Source organism: Sinohyriopsis cumingii, chromosome 3, assembly GCF_028554795.1.
Source record: "Sinohyriopsis cumingii isolate HCF-2022 chromosome 3, ASM2855479v2, whole genome shotgun sequence".
NCBI lineage: Eukaryota > Metazoa > Mollusca > Bivalvia > Unionida > Unionidae > Sinohyriopsis > Sinohyriopsis cumingii.
In genome coordinates, this window is record NC_142963.1 from 36,678,686 (window position 1) to 36,700,083 (window position 21,398).

Genomic DNA, 21,398 nt, shown 5'->3' on the forward strand with positions numbered 1-21,398 from the left:
GTATATTTACTAATGTGTTCTGGTTCGTTTTGTAGATACCAGAAGAGGCCATTATGTATAGAGCAAACCCTGTTTGTGATGCTGGGACACAAACTACCTAATATGGCAGTGATGTGGTTGCCAATAAAACTATAAAGGAAACAATGATTCCGAAACGGTGAAAACTTCCTTAAAAAAGACAAATATTGCATCACCAATAGTTTTTATTTTGATATTCTATCTAAAAGTAAAATGATTCATGAATATTTCAGGATGGCATGTTATTTACTAAATGATAAACATTTCTACATTGTCATCAGTTTTAAAACATCTTGTGTGTACAAGTGTATCATCACTAAAAGAATATACAACTTTATTATTTTGAAATGATACATGTAGATCAACTTTTCAAAATGTTCTAAAAGCATGAATTCAAACTGTCTTCAGTGTAGACTAAATCAAAACAGAGAATCATGTCAATTACTTCATTATATTTATATCTTTTTTCTGTCATATATATATATATATATATATATATATATATATATATATATATATATATATATATATATATATATATATATATATATATATACCAGGGCCCAGCAACGTGGAATGAATTGCCCACTGAACTTAGACACAAAGACACAGTGATCACATTCAAGAGAGCTCTCAAAACTCACTTATTTCGACTGCAAGAACAAACTTAAAGACCTAATACTGTTTCCTACCTTAAATAGTCTCAGCATGTTTTTTCTATGTTTTCTGATTTCATGGTGTTTGTTTTTGTAATCGTATCATTATATGTTTTTTATCTTATAGGTGTTGTCTAATGTTGTAAAGCGCTTAGAGCTTCTAAAGATTAGGCGCTATACAAAGTCATTATTATTATTATTATTATTATTATATACATATATTTGTGCACTATGGATATAAATTTTCATTGTTGAAGGCTGTAAGATAAAAGCAGCAATACAAATGCAGTTCCATGCCATTGTTTTGTATTTCCTTACACATGCTATATTATCAGCCGCTGTCATTGTTTGTCCTACATTTTCACTTTTGTGTATCACGTGATACGCATAACACATTTACATGACGCGTCGCCGATCTCTGCTATACGCGAATACAATTGCAATAATTACATCACCATACTTCATCCTCATAGTCATAAAACTGTCTGTGGCTGTGAGGACAAAATGGTAACGCAGCCTAAAAACTAAAAAATGTGTTTTCAAATAACTTGACTCAAAGAAGGTTATAATCACAAATTATTTGGATTTGTTTCTCATTGCCAGATTTTAATTAGATTAAGCAATTGTTTGGTATAAGTTTTGATTTCGGTGTTTATCCTGGTTGGTAACATGCTGTTTTCACAGAACATTCTACATGCATTAAGGATTAGAATACAGACATCAGATCTAGAATTTCTTTAAAAACGACTTGTCTCATGTTAGGGGAATTTTTTTTTAGGCTTTCATACAATATGAGGAATTGCTCAAGATATTTTTTCAACATAAAAATTGTTGTTTCGGAATAAATTTGTATCCCTGTGTTAAATTTTCTTAAAAGAATTTTGTCTTATCTTGGAAGACGATGTGAGGAATTCATCGGCTTTCCTTTCAAAATTAAAAAGGTTTCCCTGCGTTAGATTTTAAAGCCAAAGAGCAACTTTGCATCGATTCCAGTACTCACCAACTCTGCCTTTAACAAAAATGTTGATGGTGTGTGAAGTATCATAGCAAGATAATGTAAAATCACAAGATTTTGTGTCAGTCAGTCAAAAAGAACTTGACATATATAATACCACTTTTGATTGGTTCAAAGTGGAAAGAAGATCTACAGATATTGTCAGTTTTTTGTTAAACTTTATCATAACTAGTTGATCCACTGTTGATTTACTCGAACACTGTCATGGCTGTCATTAGAAAAGGCAAATTAAGGTTTAGCAGCGGATGACCTTGCCTTGCCTTCCCTGCCTACACCCGCGAGTCTCTCTCAGGCAGCACTATCAGTTTGTCATTATGGACATTGTACAAGGCGAAGTAAGATTTTTCACAAGACTTTGGAATTAAAAGTGTTCGTTATCCATAAAATGTGCTTCGTTATATTATGGATTCCTGAATGAAACTTATTCACGAGTTTAATTTAATTAATTCCTTTTATTCTTACTGCATTCAACTTCTTGGATCAGCTTTCACCTCACCTGGCTGAAGACCATATGAGCTATGGCATGATCCTACACCCTTCCTACATATTTTCTATCTTTTTACCGTCGTTATCTGCTGTTCGATCAAAAGTTATGTTTCTTAGGACATACTCTATTACAATGGTGCCTTGGGTAACTCCAGTAGCAGCAGTAACTTTCAAAGGCAATCTAGTGAAAAGTAAACGAGTTTACAGGAACCACTATACAGGTGGTACTATGCTCAAACACATATGTTTTATGCAGCAGTTTGAGATCATCCTGATAGAAAGGCCGTTCAAGCTTGTATAAACAGGGCTAATGTGATATTAGTTAACATTCCACGTTTCAAAATGAAAGCTTTTACGAACAGGGCTAACGTTACAGCAGTTATGGTTTCCACGTGTCAAAATGAAAGCTTTTACGAACAGGGCTAATGTGACATCAGTTATGGTTTCCACATGTCAAAATGAAAGCTTTTACGAACAGGGCTAATGTGACATCAGTTATGGTTTCCACATGTCAAAATAAAAGCTTTTACGAACAGGGCTAATGTGACATAAGTTATGGTTTCCACATGTCAAAATTAAAGCTTTTACGAACAGGCCTAATGTGACATGAGTTATGGTTTCCACATGTCAAAATGTTTGAGCGTTTACATGAAGCTTAAGTAGCTTTCTCTTTGCAACTCAGACTACTCAATAATTGCTGCGAATGTTTTCAGCAAATCATGTTAACTCTGATCGGTTGTGGACTGCACTATACAGTATTTCGTTAAAATTTTATTCATTTTGTGGGGTGTACAATTTTAGGCACAATCGTTTTATATATATATATATATATATATATATATATATATATATATATATATATATATATATATATATATATATATGAGAGAGAGAGAGAGAGAATTGATTGTGATTTTTATGGATCGACGAATGAACCAAAACATAACGGTTAAGAAATATTTGGAAGTTTTTCGGTTCACTGTGTGTTCCACACGGATTGTATAACAGTAAGTACTCGTGACGGTCCAGATGTTTTTGCATGAAGGTCTCAATAGTGGGCATCAAAGCCACCACCATTTGATACGTGGTTATCTCTGACATACTAGCAATGAGAATTTCAATCTAAGACCGCCGAGATTTAAAGAAGTGTGCCCCCCCCCCCCCCATCTCGTCATTGTATAAAGGATTTATTTTTATAGTTGCAGGTTCTGACTGTTAATGCAAAAATGTGGGTTTTTTTTTTTCAAGCTCTAAGTTTGCATTGGTAAACTTTATCTTTCCAATCCAGTCATCTACAGCTCCCATTTCTTTTCAAAAGGTCACTACAGGTATTTGAAAACATAGCAAGGTGAAGGGATTAATTACAGAAAATACCATGAAATCAGAGCTATTCCACGCTTGATCTTTGTCCACCCGTTTCCTTAGCGATTTGCTTTAAATAAGTATCTTCTTTCTCAACACGGCAGATAAAGGCTGTGTGTTTTTCAAGGACTTTGCCTGGTCTCTCTGGTTACTACTGCCGTTTGCATCTGTATTGTTTGCAGACAGTTTTAAGTTATTTATTTTATTCAATTACATAATAAGTTATTCATATTACTCAGTGATTAACGTGCTAGAATTAGGACTAGAAGGTTGTGAGGTTCGAATCCTACTCAGATCAGGCTAGGGCAAAACACTTTACTCCAATTCCCTAATCACTTCATATGCCCTTCATTGTGTTGATTTGTTGTTAAACACCAAAACAAAACAAACAATACAGAAAATAAGGTATTTTAGTATTTATTTATGATTTTCAATGGCAATTGACAGATGTTAACCCTCGGACGATCTGTAGATTAAACAGATTACATATCAAACGCAATTCTATTGGGACCATTATCATGTTTACGTGTTGCCGCATTCAACAATCTGTTATGGTGAATGCTGAACATGCGTACGTTTTATGTACCACATAATTTTCATCGCTGGAATTCTTCTTATGAATAACCTTATTGTTAAGACACGCAGCAATATAAATTGTGGGCGGGCTGGTACATGCTGTGTAGGCCTCCTTGAGCTTATCCCTGCTTTTAGTGACTGACGCAAGAGAGCCAGAGATAACACGAACTTCCTTGTATACTTTTCTGTATGAGTCAGTTTCATCTATTCTTAACAATTGTTCTGCAAAATACAGGTATTTCCAGTGGGGTTCGTTACAAAGAAAATTAGGAGTCAAACCTGTAACAGTAACACACGGGAAGACACGATTCCGCACCCCTCGGTAGTTCCAACCCTGCTAGTTTATCCTAATTGTGTCTGCTAATTTCCAACGTAAGCCAGTCGGAATCAAGAATATTTTAATTTTCAAAACAGTTCGAGACACTTAGTTCAATTTGTGACATATTGGAGAAAATACAACAATTATTCGCCGATATTTGACGTCTGGACAAGAACTTCCCAACTTTTTGCACCGTTGCTGTTGGTTACTATGATAATGTATTCATAACAGTTATCTCGTTTAACCATATATCTCGAATGGTTCTGTGAGATCTCCGCGAAACGAAGGACTAATGAAAAATTTTCCTTATAACGCCTAAACGAAAGATATAATTGATTTCCATGAAATACAACACCATTCATAGTTACCACAATCGATTCGGGAAAAAAGTCAAAAAGTACATAAACCTAAGAGCAGTAGCAGTGTTGTTGATGGTTTTGGTTTAGTATCTTGTTTGTTGAGAATCTGAGAACTTCCCAGTCAATATCCCGAAATTGTTATGAGTAATCTGACTGAGGAGACATGTAAAGTAATACATCAGTGCGATTATGAGATGCTGTCATGTAAAGTAATACATCAGTGCGATTATGGGATGCTGTCATGTAAAGTAATACATTAGTGCGATTATGGAATGCTGTCATGTAAAGTAATACATCAATGCGATTATGGGATGCTGTCATGTAAAGTAATACATCAATGCGATTATGGGATGCTGTCATGTAAAGTAATACATTAGTGCGATTATGGAATGCTGTCATGTAAAGTAATACATCAATGCAATTATGGGATGCTGTCATATAAAGTAATACATCATTGCGATTATGGGATGTTGTCATGTAAAGTAATAAATCAATGCGATTATGGGATGATGTCATGTAAAGTAATACATCAATGCGATTATGGGATGATGTCATGTAAAGTAATACATCAATGCGATTATGGGATGCTGTCATGTAAAGTAATACATCAATGCGATTATGGGATGATGTCATGTAAAGTAATACATCAATGCGATTATGGAATGCTGTCATGTAAAGTAATACATCAATGCGATTATATGATGCTGTCATATAAAGTAATACATCATTGCGATTATGGGATGCTGTCATGTAAAGTAATAAATCAATGCGAGTATGGGATGATGTCATGTAAAGTAATACATCAATGCGATTATGGGATGATGTCATGTAAAGTAATACGTCAGTGAGATTATAGGATGCTGTCATGTAAAGTAATACATCAATGCGATTATATAATGCTGTCATATAAAGTAATACATCATTGCGATTATGGGATGATGTCATGTAAAGTAATACATCAATGCGATTATGGGATGATGTCATGTAAAGTAATACATCAATGCGATTACGGAATGCTGTCATGTAAAGTAATACATCAATGCGATTATAGGATGCTGTCATGTAAAGTAATACATCAATGCGATTATAGGATGCTGTCATGTAAAGTAATACATCATTGCGATTATGGGATTCTGTCATGTAAAGTAATACATCATTGCGATTATAGGATGCTGTCATGTAAAGTAATACATCAATGCGATTATAGGATGCTGTCATGTAAAGTAATACATCATTGCGATTATGGGATTCTGTCATGTAAAGTAATACATCAATGCGATTATAGGATGCTGTCATGTAAAGTAATACATCAATGCGATTATAGGATGCTGTCATGTAAAGTAATACATCATTGCGATTATGGGATTCTGTCATGTAAAGTAATACATCAATGCTAGCATGGGATGATGTCATGTAAAGTAATACATCAATACGATTATGGGATACTGTCATGTAAAGTAATACATCATTGCGATCAACGTTCCCTTTAAGCTGCGCGCGCGCGCGGCCGCGCAGCTGCTCAGACATCCCCGCGCAGCTGAATTGTTCTCCGAGCAGAAGATCAAAATTACCAAATATTCAATCCAACATTAATGCTAAAATCACCGTAATGCTTGCACAATGCAGCGCGCATAGCGCGCACATCTACCATTCACTTAGAGGGAACGTTGATTGCGATTATGGGATGCTGTCATGTTTCGGATAAACATGAACAATTTTCACTGGCTAGATGAAATACGCAAACGAAATCAGCGTCGGTTTAAAACATGATCTTTAATTAAATCCTTCAAGTTTTAAATAAGTATTTGGCTGGGGATCACAGAAAGTATGTCATAATTGGTGTACATCGTAAGTAGACGTACTCAGAGTATGAGTTTTCCTTGACAGATTCATTTTTGTTGATGGATGTTGCGTGATATGCTGAAGATATGTCAAGTAAAGTATAAACAGCACAGTCCAAGATTTTAAACTAAGGGTGTCATTTTTCACTGTCTACTCTTTTATACTGTATATTAACACCCCATTCTCTCAGTAAGGCCCCTATTCAAATAAAAATATGTACATTTCCTTTTTTGTTTTTACATTGACAAGTATTAAATCTATGATATCCATCATAATGTCATAACATAGATTAGGGATCAATAATGCATTAGTCCTTTGCTATAACGCTGTTCATAGGGACAATGCTGACAGTCCTTCTTATATTGATATATGTATTACATATTATTGCTTTTAAATAGTGGGTCGGGATCAATGAACATTACCGTCATATAAAATAGACCATTGGATCTGTATAGTGACGGAGTATGGTAATTATAAAACATTTTTGCATAAAATGATTTTGGTAAGACTTTATTAAGTCTTTTACAACATAACAATTACAGAACGGTGAAACGTATTGATTGTCACTAAGTACACTTCAAATACACTGTGTATATTTACTAAACATTTTGAAACTCTCGTTGGTTTGATGTTTAAATTTCCTGAATGCATTTCCGCACCCAAATATTCTGACATGATATCCTGTGGTATTTCAAAGTTATTATAATCACATCATACTTGAGATTTTCTAGGCTTGTTCTTTTGGCTTCTTGCCTGTGTTTTACAAACAGGATTACATGAAGTATGCAAGATTAGCCTCTAGATATAAAATGAAAGAGTGATTAAAGCCCAGAATTAATGCACCTTAGTATGTGGAGTAGCTGCAAGTCATGCGTAGACTTATTACCATATATCTTGCATGCAAGTATTCTCTCTAACCATTCTCCATTCCTAAACTACTATTGGGTTCATCAGACACATGCACACACTTGCGCGTATGATACTCTTAATATTGTTACTTTAATTAAAATCTGACCGCTTACTCTCCAGCTATTGAATATATTTTATTTTTGTGTTTTTACCCTCATCAGAGATTAGCATGTTGAAATGTGAAATTTATTACAAAACCTGTGAAGTATCATGACAAAAATAGGAAGAAAAAATGATACCCTATGAATAGTTTTAAAATCTCGCAAGTAAATTGTTGGTGTTTTTGCAAGAGTCGCGAAATTCACTGAGTTACGCACTAATATTTAGTTGGTTTTTTACTGTGTGCGGCAGAATGAAATATTGTGTGTGGCAGTATGACATATTATGTATGGCAGTATGATATATTGTGTGTGGCAGTATGGTATATTGTGTGTGGCAGTATGATGTATTGTGTGTGGCAGTATGGTATATTGTGTGTGGCAGTATGATATATTGTGTGTGGCAGTATGATATATTATGCATGGCAGTATGATATATTGTGTGTGGCAGTATGATATATTATGCATGGCAGAATGAAATATTGTGTGTGGCAGTATGATATATTATGCATGGCAGTATGATATATTGTGTGTGGCAGTATGATATATTATGCATGGCAGTATGATATATTATGCAAGGCAGTATGATATATTGTGTGTGGAAGTATAATATATTGTCTATGGCAGTATGATATATTATGTGTGGCAGTATGATATAGTGTTTGCTTCAATACGATGTATTTGTTCGGCAATGTGACATATTGTGTTATCATACAAATATCGATAGAACCATTATCAATTTACATAGCCTTTATCTTTGGCATTCTGTTTCAGATGAAACACGAGATGAACCATTTTAGATTAAACATGTGATATGTCTAGTGTTTGTAGGTATCACTCAACTTAATCCAATATTGAAGAAAATTAATTACTTCTTAAATCTCAAAGAATGTTAATCGTCTACTAGATTTTTAAAAACTAGATTTTTTAATGTCAGATAATATGGGTAGCCAATTTGCATCAAATAGGAAAGATGCTAAAATTTACAGTTTTTCAAATTATATAATTAATTCATTATTTATATGGAATGCTGATCACAAAAGATTATTTGAGATTGTATCTCTACAGGAGCGTCCGAAAGCGGGAAGAGCACCTTGGTCAAACAGATGAAAATTATCCATAATGATGGGTTCTCAAAGGACGAGCTTCTTTCTTTTAAGGTGAGTTACAGTATGAAACAAATTATGCAGTCAGTTTAATTGCTGAATAGTTTTTCGTGCTGTTTATACAATATGTTTTGTTTGGAGAAATGAGATCATAAATACTGTGATTTCGATATTTTTAATGGAATTTTAATATTTGTTGGGTTATGTTGGTTGATTTGTAAGTCAGTGAATAAACGATCTAATAAACAATGATCCATCTTTGGAAGAAAAGAAAAAAGACTTCTTACCCAGTCTGTAAATTTTGTGGAAATAACAGAACTTCTTATCTAGTCTGTAAATTTAAGTACCATTCAAAACGCAATTTTTCTCAAAAACAAAATTATTTATGTTGACAATGAAAGAAATCGCTCTATTTTTATAGAAAATGTAACATTTGCTCTGACACTATAAATAACAGAACACAAGCCAGCTTGACCTACGTTTATGATTTATGCATTACATTGAACTTTTACTTTACATATACTGTAGTGTAGTTTTCAAGCCATGTAAACGAGTCTACTTGCTCCAATGGTCAATACTTCAGGGAAAAAAATGCAAATTATTTTGAAAACATCTGCATTAACTGCCAAAGGTGAACCATCACACCATAATAGGCCATGAGCTGTATAATAAAAATGTATCTTCAGTTTATCAGCAGGTATCATTACCGTATGCACTTTGTAAGCCCCATCCAACTGCAAACTGCACAGACCCGGATCTGCCGTCGCATATGCACTGGCAGATCTGGGTTCTATGTTGTTTGCAGCTCGACCCAACTAATAAGTGAATAATACAGTACATTCCAATGAAACTTCTTCAGTTTATCTTCCAAAACAAAGGCTCACAAAATATAAATTTTGACTTATTCCGCATAGTTTTTGTACTAGTCTTTAACTTAAAATAAACTTCTAAATAAAACTTGCATTACCAAACATGAGAAATAGCCCAACAAATACTGATTGATCCCTGAGCAAAGGAAAGAAGTCCGACCTTGAATCTTGTATAGTTTTCCAACTTATAGGCGGCAGTTTTTATGAACAATGGTTTTCTTTACGTGTGGTGTACTATATGAATTCATTTCTAATAGAGTCATTTGATCCTAGTTTTTCTTTAGTTCGAACTGAGCTACCTAACATATTTATCATCAAGCCACAATTACATATGTGCTTGATTTACTCGATAGGTGTGTGTATGTGTGTTTGTGTGATTTACATAATTATGCATTTTAATTCTTGAATATTTTGAAGAAAGTTTGATCAATTTAGGTTGATATTTGCTTTCATAGCCATATTAAAGTTTCTGAAACGTTGGTTGTGTATTTGTTATCACGTGATATGCATTATTTTAGGGCATTTATTATATTCAATGTCATTCAGTGCTCAGAGAAACAAAATCACTTGTCCTGAATAAAATTTCACTTATCCTCAAGGAAAATATTTTGTCTTAGCAATTAAATTACAGTAAACAAGGAAAATATTTAAAATGAATGAAACAGAAAACACCCACACCGTAAAACAGCACCTATCAACTCCTTGAACTAAATGGATTAAAATAGAGTTCAGTGTGAAAACCGATGTCTTGGACGCTTATATAAATAGTTAATATCTTAGATTAAACAATATCTTAGGTGCCACTAGATATAAGTAGCTAGTGATAAATAACCGTAATAAACGTGTGAGACAGCTCATCACTCATATTGGACAAATGGGCGTTATTAATTTAATAGGTACACCAAGAGATACGGGTGACATAAATAGTATTGTTTTCCATTCTTAGGTTACATAAACCAATTCAAGAGGGTGAGGGATGTACCCGGCGTCCTCACCTCAAACTTAGCTGGAAACAAACGGAACGTTTCCTGCAGTAACTTTACTGTACAGTTATATATATATATATATATATATATATATATGGCTTACGTTACGCCATGGCAAGGCTTAAAATGCAGTAGTTTTTGGGGGCTTCGCTCCCCCGGGCTCCTGCTTGGGGTTCCCCATCTCCAATGCTAAGCCATTGTGTTTGTGTTAAGGATTGGGCTATGAAAAGTTCCTGAGTTATGAATTAGGGCCAGGTCCCCGGGGGCTGGGGGAGATCTAGGGGGCTATGCTGGCTGTACAAATGACTTGACTTATGTCAAGATGAATACACACACACACACACACACACACACACACACACACATATATATATATATATATATATATATATATATATATATATATATATATATATATATATATATATATATATATATATATATATATATATATATATATATATATATATATATATATATATATATATATATATGGTAAGTCTTCGAAAATTAATGATTTATCTTAATTAGTGTATATGGTATTTAGCTTTTGAAATCAATAGTAACATGGGGTGCTATAAATTTATTAGGATGTCTCATAAACTATAAAATATCTATTAAACTTTATAAACATGTGGAAAGGGGGCGTGTTTTGAGGTAGAAAGTAATTGAAAACACTGTTGCTTGAATACATGTTCCAACTTTTATATACTTATTTATATTCACATGTTTTATTATCCAGAATACCTCATTCAATAAAAACAATGTTGCTAACATATTAGGATCAGATTGACCATTGTCGTTGTTGTTATGGGTTTAACGCCATTTTGTAGCACATGATACTTGGCGGTCAGTATAACTGGTGGAGGAAGAACCCGGAAAATCCCGGGAAGAACCACCGACTCACGGGAAGCCACATCCGAACTTTCTCACATACCCACATTGGTCGAGCTCGAGACTCAAACCCAAGTGGACAGAGGTGAGATGGCAGTGATCGGAAAAGGCGAACACTTTCGACCACTGGGCCACCGGCGCCCCAGATAGCCCATAGTACGCTGGCCCATAGTATGCTGGCCCATAGTACGCTGGCCCATAGGAATTGCAATCTGCTGTGGACTATGTTTGCCGAGCTTGCTTTCGGTATAGCTACACATTCGCATCCACGTGCATGTCCATGCGTCCATTCAGACATGCACACCCAAGATTAAGGTCATTGTTTTTTATATATTTTTTTATAGATTAAATTCATGATAAAGTTGTGTACTTTTCAACAAAATGAAAGTCATGCTCAGCAGAAGTATCTTGTTTCCCATTCCTTATCGATTTTATCACAACATGACCAGTCACAATAAAATAGTCACAAAACATATACTAGTATCATAGTATTTCATCTCTGTTACGGTCCAACAGTTTGTTAGTATCATGTTGAGATACTGAATAAAGCTTTTCAAGACAATTTGGATATGTACATTTTATGGATGTTCGTTACAAACTACATTATCCATTGTATAGGATCAAGAAAGCGAACTTTGTCCGTTTGATGTGGGAACTAGAATCTTCTTCAGTATACATTTCTTGATACGACGAGATACGCCAACATTTGCCCCAGTATAAATGAAATCCGAGGCTAATGTGGCATACACCAAATAATACACCTCAAGCATATTTTGTTTTCATTATCGGCCTTTACTGAATAAAATGTGCATCATTATCTGATCAACTCCCAGATGTATTTCACCACGGGGTTACTTTTCTGTCACCACGTATCTCTTATCATTCTCCTGTCACTAACCTTGCGGGTGCGAAGATAAAGCAAATGGACGAGACTGGTACCCGATGTTCAAATTATGCATTGTTTCCCAGCAACTTAACAATATATCTTGACAGTGGGACTTAAGCGTAGCCTCGAATCCAGCCAAATTGTGAAAAAAGAAGAAGAAAAAAACCTTCATACTCCCCCCCCCCCGAAAAGTGGTTTAGCCAATGGCATGGTATACAGAGATGTTAATGCTCGCAAAGTTTGCTGTGTAGCAACGGATAATTTTAATCAGAACTGGCTGTCCAATTAAAATGGCATCAGAACCAGAGCGACGAGGCAATCATGGCCGTTCATCTGATTTTATGATGTAATTAACTGATAGCTGCTCCTCCGCCCCTTTTCCACTGCACACTTGTCTCATGTCCCGAAAATGAGTTTTCCTCACTTCAAAATGTGTTTATACACCCTGACTTTGGGCATATATGTTCAAGTTCATGGCTTGATATTGACATAGCAAATTTCAGCTCGAATTGCATTTCTAATTGGATATTTTACCTCTCGTTTGTTGTTGATGCTAATTAATGTTTAGAAAAATAACATTGAACAAGAATATTCCCTAATGCATCAATATGCCATAAATACAATTAAGGTGGACTTAAATTCAGTAATGCATTGATACGCATTAAGCTGTCAGTACACGTGAACCATGAAAGTGAATTGCGTTGTACTTATTGCAACATTGTACTGAAGGAATGTTCCGACAAAATATTGTATCATAAAAATGCAACAAGGCAGCGGGTCATGTCATGATAATTCAACAAGGCAGAGGGCTGTGTTATGTAATGCAGTAAGACTGGAAGCCGTGGCACAATATGGTAGCAGGGTAGTGGGCTGTGTTGTAATAATTCAACGAGGCAGAAGCCGTGGCATGATATGTGCACAATTGGCAGGACGGTAAAATGGATACAGATGTAACATAGGACATTGTCCTAATCTGATACAGAGTCAACAGAAGTGGATAGACTGTGACCCTTCGAAGAGCGGACAACATGATTGAAAGATGATGAAATGACTTTTGAGTTGACTACTATCTGAGATAACAATGCAAGCATTGACACAGACAATGAAATAAGTTCTTAGGTGTTATCTTACGTCACATTGACTGCAAATGAGGTTGTACACCTGCACACTCCAAACACTTGTCACTTAGATAAAAGAAGAGCATGAATTCTGATTATGCTCTGTATTTGTTCAACAACAATATAGAAACACAGGGCATGCTTATGTATTCCCACCAATTCAATAAAAGTCAGTGGAATGAAATAGTACGTGGGCCATTTAATCACATGCTTCATTTCAGCACTTTATTTCATTTGAGATTTAAGAGACTGACACAACGCTATCACCTTTCCACGCTTTAAGTATACGTTTGTTTTATCGCCTCATTGATTTAAAATCACGTGAGACGAGCTTCTTTGAGATGAAATGGCTTGTAAGATATGATTTTCAGAGATTACAAGCCAGAACCCGTATTTATTGCCTTGAGTTTTTCATGAGGTGTTCGGACAAAGTGAGTTTTGAAAATGAAATTCAAGGATTCAGAGACTTTGTAACGTTAAAGAAGGTTTTGCGCCTAGGAAGGACTAATTTTCATCTACTCTAACAATAAAACTGCAGTCCACTCAACTTTATCTGACCACTATGAAATCCGCTATTATAATATCACAGAATGGATCGTTCCTTTCTTAAAAGTGCAAGGTTATTCATGAGTGTAATCTTTAGACTATCCCGTTTTCATTTAAATATAACATGATCAAGTTGATAATTGTTATCAGTAGGAGAGTACACCTAACCACTGTCCATGTTGGTCTTGCTATCAGTAGGAGAATACCCATCCATAACCACTCTCCAAGTTAGTCTTGATATCAATAGGAGACTCTCCAAGTTGGTCTTGCTATCAGTAGGAGAGTACCCATAAACCACTATCCAAGTTTGTATTGATGTCAGTAGGAGAGTACCCATCAACAGCCACTGTCCAAGTTGGTATTGATATCAGTAGGAGAGTACCCATCCATAACCACTGTCCATGTTGGTCTTGCTATCAGTAGGAGAATACCCATCCATAACCACTCTCCAAGTTAGTCTTGATATCAATAGGAGACTCTCCAAGTTGGTCTTGCTATCAGTAGGAGAGTACCCATAAACCACTATCCAAGTTTGTATTGATGTCAGTAGGAGAGTACCCATCAACAGCCACTGTCCAAGTTGGTATTGATATCAGTAGGAGAGTACACATCCATAACCACCGTCCACTGTTCTTCTCCGACATTCTTACGTCACTGTCATTTACCCGTGTTGCCACGCGTATATATCTGCATATCCGGAACGTTGCACATATGGCCGCATACCATTATATAGAACGTTATTTTGTCTGTTGATCAGCGTTACATTTATTAACACGTTGAAAGAAACATAAAGGTTATAACAACATATTCAGAACTTTTCGCATATCCCTTGAAAGTGTTGTCAAGAGAGAAATCTGACGATAATCACTCTCCAGTAAAAACTATCATTGTGCCATGAGTTGGTATATGTTGTCCTATAACCACCCTGCTCAAAGATGGATACTAATCCTGATGAAAAAATTATTGATACGTATTAATGTAATATCATTGCTAATATATAACGTATATACTCCTAACAAACTGCACAGACCGAGACCTGCTGGCGTATTATGCGATAGCAGATCTGGGTATATGCAATCTCCGTTTTAATCCTGTTTATAAGAGAGTATAGACAGTAACAGATATTTGGCTCTGCTTATTTCCGTTTAATATATGCGCACCTACAAATGTTCATAATTACGGCGTATATTTGTTGATGCTACAGTCGGGTTTATGGCTTTATATTCTACGAGTCTTCTTGGATTAACAAGATTGTGCTGTATTTTGAAGACTACTAGATATTTTAAGACCTTAAGTTAAAGATCAATGCGATCACAACAACAATAAAAACAAACACGTTTTTTTTCTCCTATTTAAACTTTACTGAAGAGCACCAAGGCAAATCTGAAAGTAATTTATATTAAAAAAAAACATATGTAATAGTGATTTACAGAATTTACACTGGAATGTTGATTTCAATTCATATTTTTTTTTCCACATCAATAATTTTTCCGAAACTTTAGCAAGTAGTCATCTTGAAGGGCTAAACTTGTCATTTTCCTGTTTTCCTGATACACGCGCTATCAGGGGGCCAGGGTATAGTGAAATTTCTCGCCTAGAAATTTAAAACAAAGTATGTGGGGTTTTTTCGTCAGCTTTAAGCATATATGTATCTGCGTGCCTAGCTACGCCGCTGACCTAAATATAGCCTTGGTTGAACAAAGTGAGAGTGTAGACAACAAATTAATGCGAACTCTTTTCTTTTTACGCAATATAGGTTGATACATACATTTTATTTCAGTTACTTTTGTGGTAAAAATACATGTAATGATTCAAATATTATAAACATTTAGTTTCATTCAGTACGTCGTAATGGTTTCATCATTGTCGATCAATATTAGTAAACCAGAGTGTCCAAAACGAGTTGAATCTAATCGATCCTTTTCATTGCAAAACAAAGAGTTGTTGTTACACGTCAACAAGACGGACCAGGCTTTGTTATCATGTCAAATGTTTTATTAAATTAGCCAGTTTCTGAAAGCCGGAAACCAGGTAATAAAAATCCACTTGGTCCCTTACGAAAAGCCACTAAATGTCTACTTTTGATACGTCAGGTAATCGTTGATGTGTACGGTGTCGGTGATCTTACATTGTTGGGGAGGATTTTTTCTTTAGAGTTAGCCCATTAAATCGTCATCGTTGTCAAATCAAGCACATCTTTACAACAGGTGACGGTTCCTCCTGACAACCATATATCTTACTCACTATGTCCGCTAATACCTGTTTTGCTGATTATAAGGACATTCACAATAATAAATAGTAAAATAGTAATAAGTAAGTCCATTCGTATTTTGACAAGTGCGACTTTGGTCTACGCTCTTTACAGTTGGGTATTGTATTGAAATGGGCAGAAAGGGTCCATGAACGTTATATGTTTTATACAGAGGTTTAGGACATTTTCTTTTCTTTATTAAGTGCTATAAATAGTCGATTCTTTGTTATTTCTTGGTTATTTGGCTATGCTACTTGTTAATTTTCACGGACATCTAGACAGACAGACGGGGTTCGTGCTTTTTCAGATCACAGACGTCCCATCTTTTTGGTTGGTTCTAGTCTCAGCACGGCTAAAGTGGGTATGTCAGAAAGTTTATCAGTAGCTTCCCGTGGGTCGGTTGTTCATACCAGGCTTCCCCCAGGTTCTTCCTCCACCAAATATAATGGCCGCCATGTATAGCCAGCCTATCATGTGCTGAACAATGGCGTTGAACCCACAAACGACAAAACGAATGTACAGACAAACAATTATGCAGATAGAAAAATGTGATTTCTGTTTAGCTTGTATAATGAATTTCATTTTGTATTTTGTATAGTGTTGTGAGTAATAGATCAGTATGTTTTCTATACCGGTCACGTGTTCTGAAGAAATAAAATGTCCAGTATCTGGTCAGGCTGGATGCAAAAAAGATTTAGTTTATAAGTCACCAGAAATACATGAAGAAAAAATGTACTATGTTGGTCCAGTGGTAAATGAACGGTACATGTATTCGCGCAAACTTTCCTAAATCAAACGGTAGGCATTTTACTGTGCACATAGAAAGTTTTATATGAAAAGATCTATAAAGTGTGAGATTGAGGCAAAACAGAAAAATTTGTTTGTCCTAAAGTGTGATGAGAAAGTAAGAAATAGCAAACAAGTAATACACATAGATGTAGATGCATTAGAAATCAGTTTAAAATGGAGATTGTGACTTGCCAACATGACGTATGGACTATATATTGCTGGCTTAGACCACTGTTTCTTGAACGTATCCATGGAAACAACTTGTTTGTGTATGCATATATATATATATATATATATATATATATATATATATATATATATATATATATATATATATATATCTTCTTTATATGGTGAATGAAAACAACATATAGCCACATTCACAAAAACTTCCACGTGATATGTTTTGATGCAGGATACGGAAAGATCATCAAGGAATACTAATTAGTGGGTTGAGAATTAAGTCTTTGACGACTCCCTGGGTCAAAAAGTAATTATGGTATAAAATTATACAGTTTGGTATACTTTAAGCACTAAAAGCACACATTAGCCATTACAAAGTTTGGTTTTCTTGAAAGATAGTATAAGATATAGTTTCCACTGGAAAACTAACTGTTAATTTGGAAATGTGCTTAAATCATGGTTATATAACTTAAAAGTTCTGAAATTAAATTAATAAAAAATAAAAGACGACTTTTCATCATGTATGTCATATGTTATATTAAAAAGTCAGAATAGTGATGAGCCAATCAAAACGCTATTGTGGCATCATAATAGGACAACATTCAAGTGTGGGGCAGGATACGGATTTTCTACACGAGAGCGTCGCTTTGAAAATCTCTGTAAGCTAATAACGGATGTGAAAATAGTATGTTTTGGTGGGTATTTTTGCACTGCAGGATGGGTGGTAATTTCAAAAGTGTTCCATACCTGAGAAGGATTTTTTGCTTGAATAACTGGATAGATAACTGATCTCTTCAGATGTTAATAAAACCCAAGATTTTATTGACAGTTACTTCCGTCCGATGAAAGCCGCGTATGAGTGTGAGGAACGTTACTTCAGGCTGAGCTCTTGCAGCTTGACATTAAATCTAAATCCGTTGGAGAAGAGTTCCAGTTGTACAATACATATATTGCATTCAACTTTTGAAAAGTAAATCGTCAAAAATGCAACTATAAAGATTTCACGTACGTCCGCAGAATTATTGGGGTGAGTGGGGGCAAACATGTATTGGTCAGCTATTAAGTTTTACGGATGTAGGCCAAAACATATTTAAGAGGTGACGGGGGTGCTGGGGCATGACCCCCCCCCCCCACCATTTGCCCCATTATGCGGGCGCCCATGACAGAATTGCTGAAAAATACACTGAAGATAAATCCTTTTTTTAAAAAAAAGCATAAACAGTAAGTGCTAAGCAATATAAAAAAATCTTCCTATAATTGAATACATGGTTACAATGTCAGTTTATTTCATTGTTTAGGCATATAATTCATTATACTAAGTGGACAACTTGACAATTTGCAGTGAAAACTAACGTGATGTTAAATCATACACAAATTAGTATGACAAACAATCTGTCTCTAATATTTTTTAAATATGTATGACTTAGTTCCTACAATAGAAGCTTCACACTGAATTAAAATCTAGAGCCGGTAAAGTACACAATTACAAAAGATGCAGGTAATAATTAAACACCTGTCATTCGGAGTCCAGGTAAAGTGAAAAGCTTCGTCATTTGGATACCCCACTCAGGCGGATATCAGTTTGACGTTGCAGTGAGAGTAAAAAGCTGGTCTGTCTTTAGAATTCGTATGAAACCCGGAGAATGCTTTGGACTTTTCTAATGTAAATTTGACAGTATTTAAACTGACAGTTACTTCCGTTGGTTAAGAGCTAGACAGGTTCCGCGCTATATTAGCAACTTGGGAATGGTACACGTATATCTGATTATACATGTGATGGCATTTTTGTTATTTTAATCATCCCACCTTTCACAGAAAAAGTTTAGACAGGGATAAATATATTTCTGATCGGCAGTGGAAAATACAAGTATTAACTGTCTAACTATTTCGAAGTTTTTGTCGACAAATACAGCTCAGAAAAAGTTGTCTGCTGAGAACACCAGAGGGATAAAATTTGATGTTGAATATGAAAATAAAGCGAAGAACAGGGGATTGTTAGTTAGTATTTGTCCTTTATATGGGATCGTCTTCTACGGCAAAATTTCAGTGTCCAATCTCCATATATTTGAAATGACTTCAGTTCATGTCTTCATAGATCTGAAATGATTTCAGTGTCCAGTCTCCGTATATCTCGAGTTAATCCAATTTAGAGTTCATTTTCCATTTTAAATGAATGTAATCATCTATTAACATCCATTTACAAGGAGATAACACTTAACTACTATGTCCGATTTTACTTCAAAATAATCACTATGTTCCCTCTTATTCCCTCATTTTTATGTAAATTATGCACACACACAGAGTTGAAAATTGTATGAAACCAAAAACGAACCTATGCAGCAAATAACAGTACATATCGCCTAACTCTCGTGCAGCAGCGTCCTGATTCACTAGGCCATGTGCTCATGCCAGGATGAAACTAGGTCGAACGTTAAGGGTTTAAGGTAATTGACAACTGATTCGCTAGGCAAGCGGAATTAAATATTCCACTTTATACACAAACCCACTGGATTTATATAAATACAATTCAGTATGTATGTATGTATGTATGGATGTATGTATGTATGTTATTCAGGCCATAAACTATAATGTTACTTGAGAGAAAATAATTTCAGCACGTGCCTAAAGTATATAATTGCAGCAAATATCTCAGTTACATAATTACAGCATGTACCTAAAGTAAATACTTACAGCATGTACCTAAATTATATAATTACAGCATGTACCAAAAGTAAATAGTTACAGCATGTTCCTAAAGATAATAGTTACAGTATGTACCTAAAGGAAATAATCGCAGTACGTACTTGAAATAAATAATTATAGCATGTACCTAAAGTAAATAATTGCAGCACGTACTTAAAGTAAACAATTACAGTATGTACCTAAAGTAAATCACATAATGTGCCTAAAGTAAATAATTACAGTATCAACCTTAAGTAACTAATTACAGCATGTACATAAAGTAATAATTACAGCATGTATCTAAATGAAATAATTGCAGCATGTACCTAAAGTAAATAATTACAGCATGTACCTAAAGGATATAATTATAGCATGTACCTAAAGTAAATAATTACAGTATGTACCTAAAGTAAATAATTACAGAATGTACCAAAACATAAATAATTACAGTATCTACCTTAAGTAATAATAACAGGCTGTACCCAAGGGAAATAATTACAGTATGTACCTAAAGGAAATAATTATAATATGTACCTAGAGTAAATAATTACGCCATGTACCTAAAGGAAATAATTACTGAATGTATCTAAAGTGAATATTAACAGTATGTACATAAAGTAATTAATGACATCATGTACATAAAAGCACATAACAAGTTAAAGTGGTAACTTCATTATCAAAATTTTCACCACTGTTAAACATTTTGATTGCATTTTACTTCACCAAAATACTTGCAAAAATGGTCTGCGGGGTGGAGAGGGGCCTAATCACTTACAGAAGACTATCAATTAGAGATATCTTAAAATCTATTTATATTTTTTAAAAATCTATTTTTATTAATAATATGTTGTACCAGAGGGATCTAGTCATCAATACCTGATTGATTTGCACGTGATACTCGGACGATTGAAAATGGAGGAATGTTGCCTCTCGAGACTGTTACTATCTTACTGATGTGATTTTAAACTCGAATGCTACTGATTGCATTAGTGGTTGCAAGATTACAGGTTCGTCCTGAGACTCAAGGCTAGGCAGTGACAATGGTTATATAATGTTAGATTGTTTTTCTTCTCTTCAGAACTACAAATCACGAATTTATTTTGGAAGAATATGCTATAATAAAGGTATTAGTGAATTTACAGGTGTGAAAAGTGGAATAAGTTCTTGGTTGTCGGCCTAGGATTAGCTCATTCCCCTGTGGCAGATGAAATAAAAGGATAAGCAGATATGTTTGATATAAATGCAAGTAAAAGTTTCAACTTTGAATAGGAAAAATTTGAAATCTAAGTTAGATAATATAATTTTTCAACGAAACAATATTGATATTAGTGAAGAAGTTTGTGTGTGTGTGTGTGATTTGGGTTTTTAACTTAGCTGTACCATTTTTTCAGTCATATCGCTACGATGTCTGCAGTGTGGCAAATAATAGTGGTGTCTAAGCGCTTGGG

General features: G+C 34.8%; 1 protein-coding gene across 1 annotated transcript in view; it reads left to right on the forward strand.

The window, feature by feature from the left end:
• Positions 1 to 21,398, forward strand: part of LOC149802697 (guanine nucleotide-binding protein G(o) subunit alpha-like) — a 65,621-nt gene that overhangs the window by 24,574 nt on the left and 19,649 nt on the right. Inside the window, exon 2 of the mRNA XM_089952083.1 lies at positions 8,709 to 8,800. Within this exon, the coding sequence (XP_089808209.1) occupies positions 8,709 to 8,800 (92 nt within the window). The remainder of the gene's footprint in view (positions 1 to 8,708; positions 8,801 to 21,398) is intronic.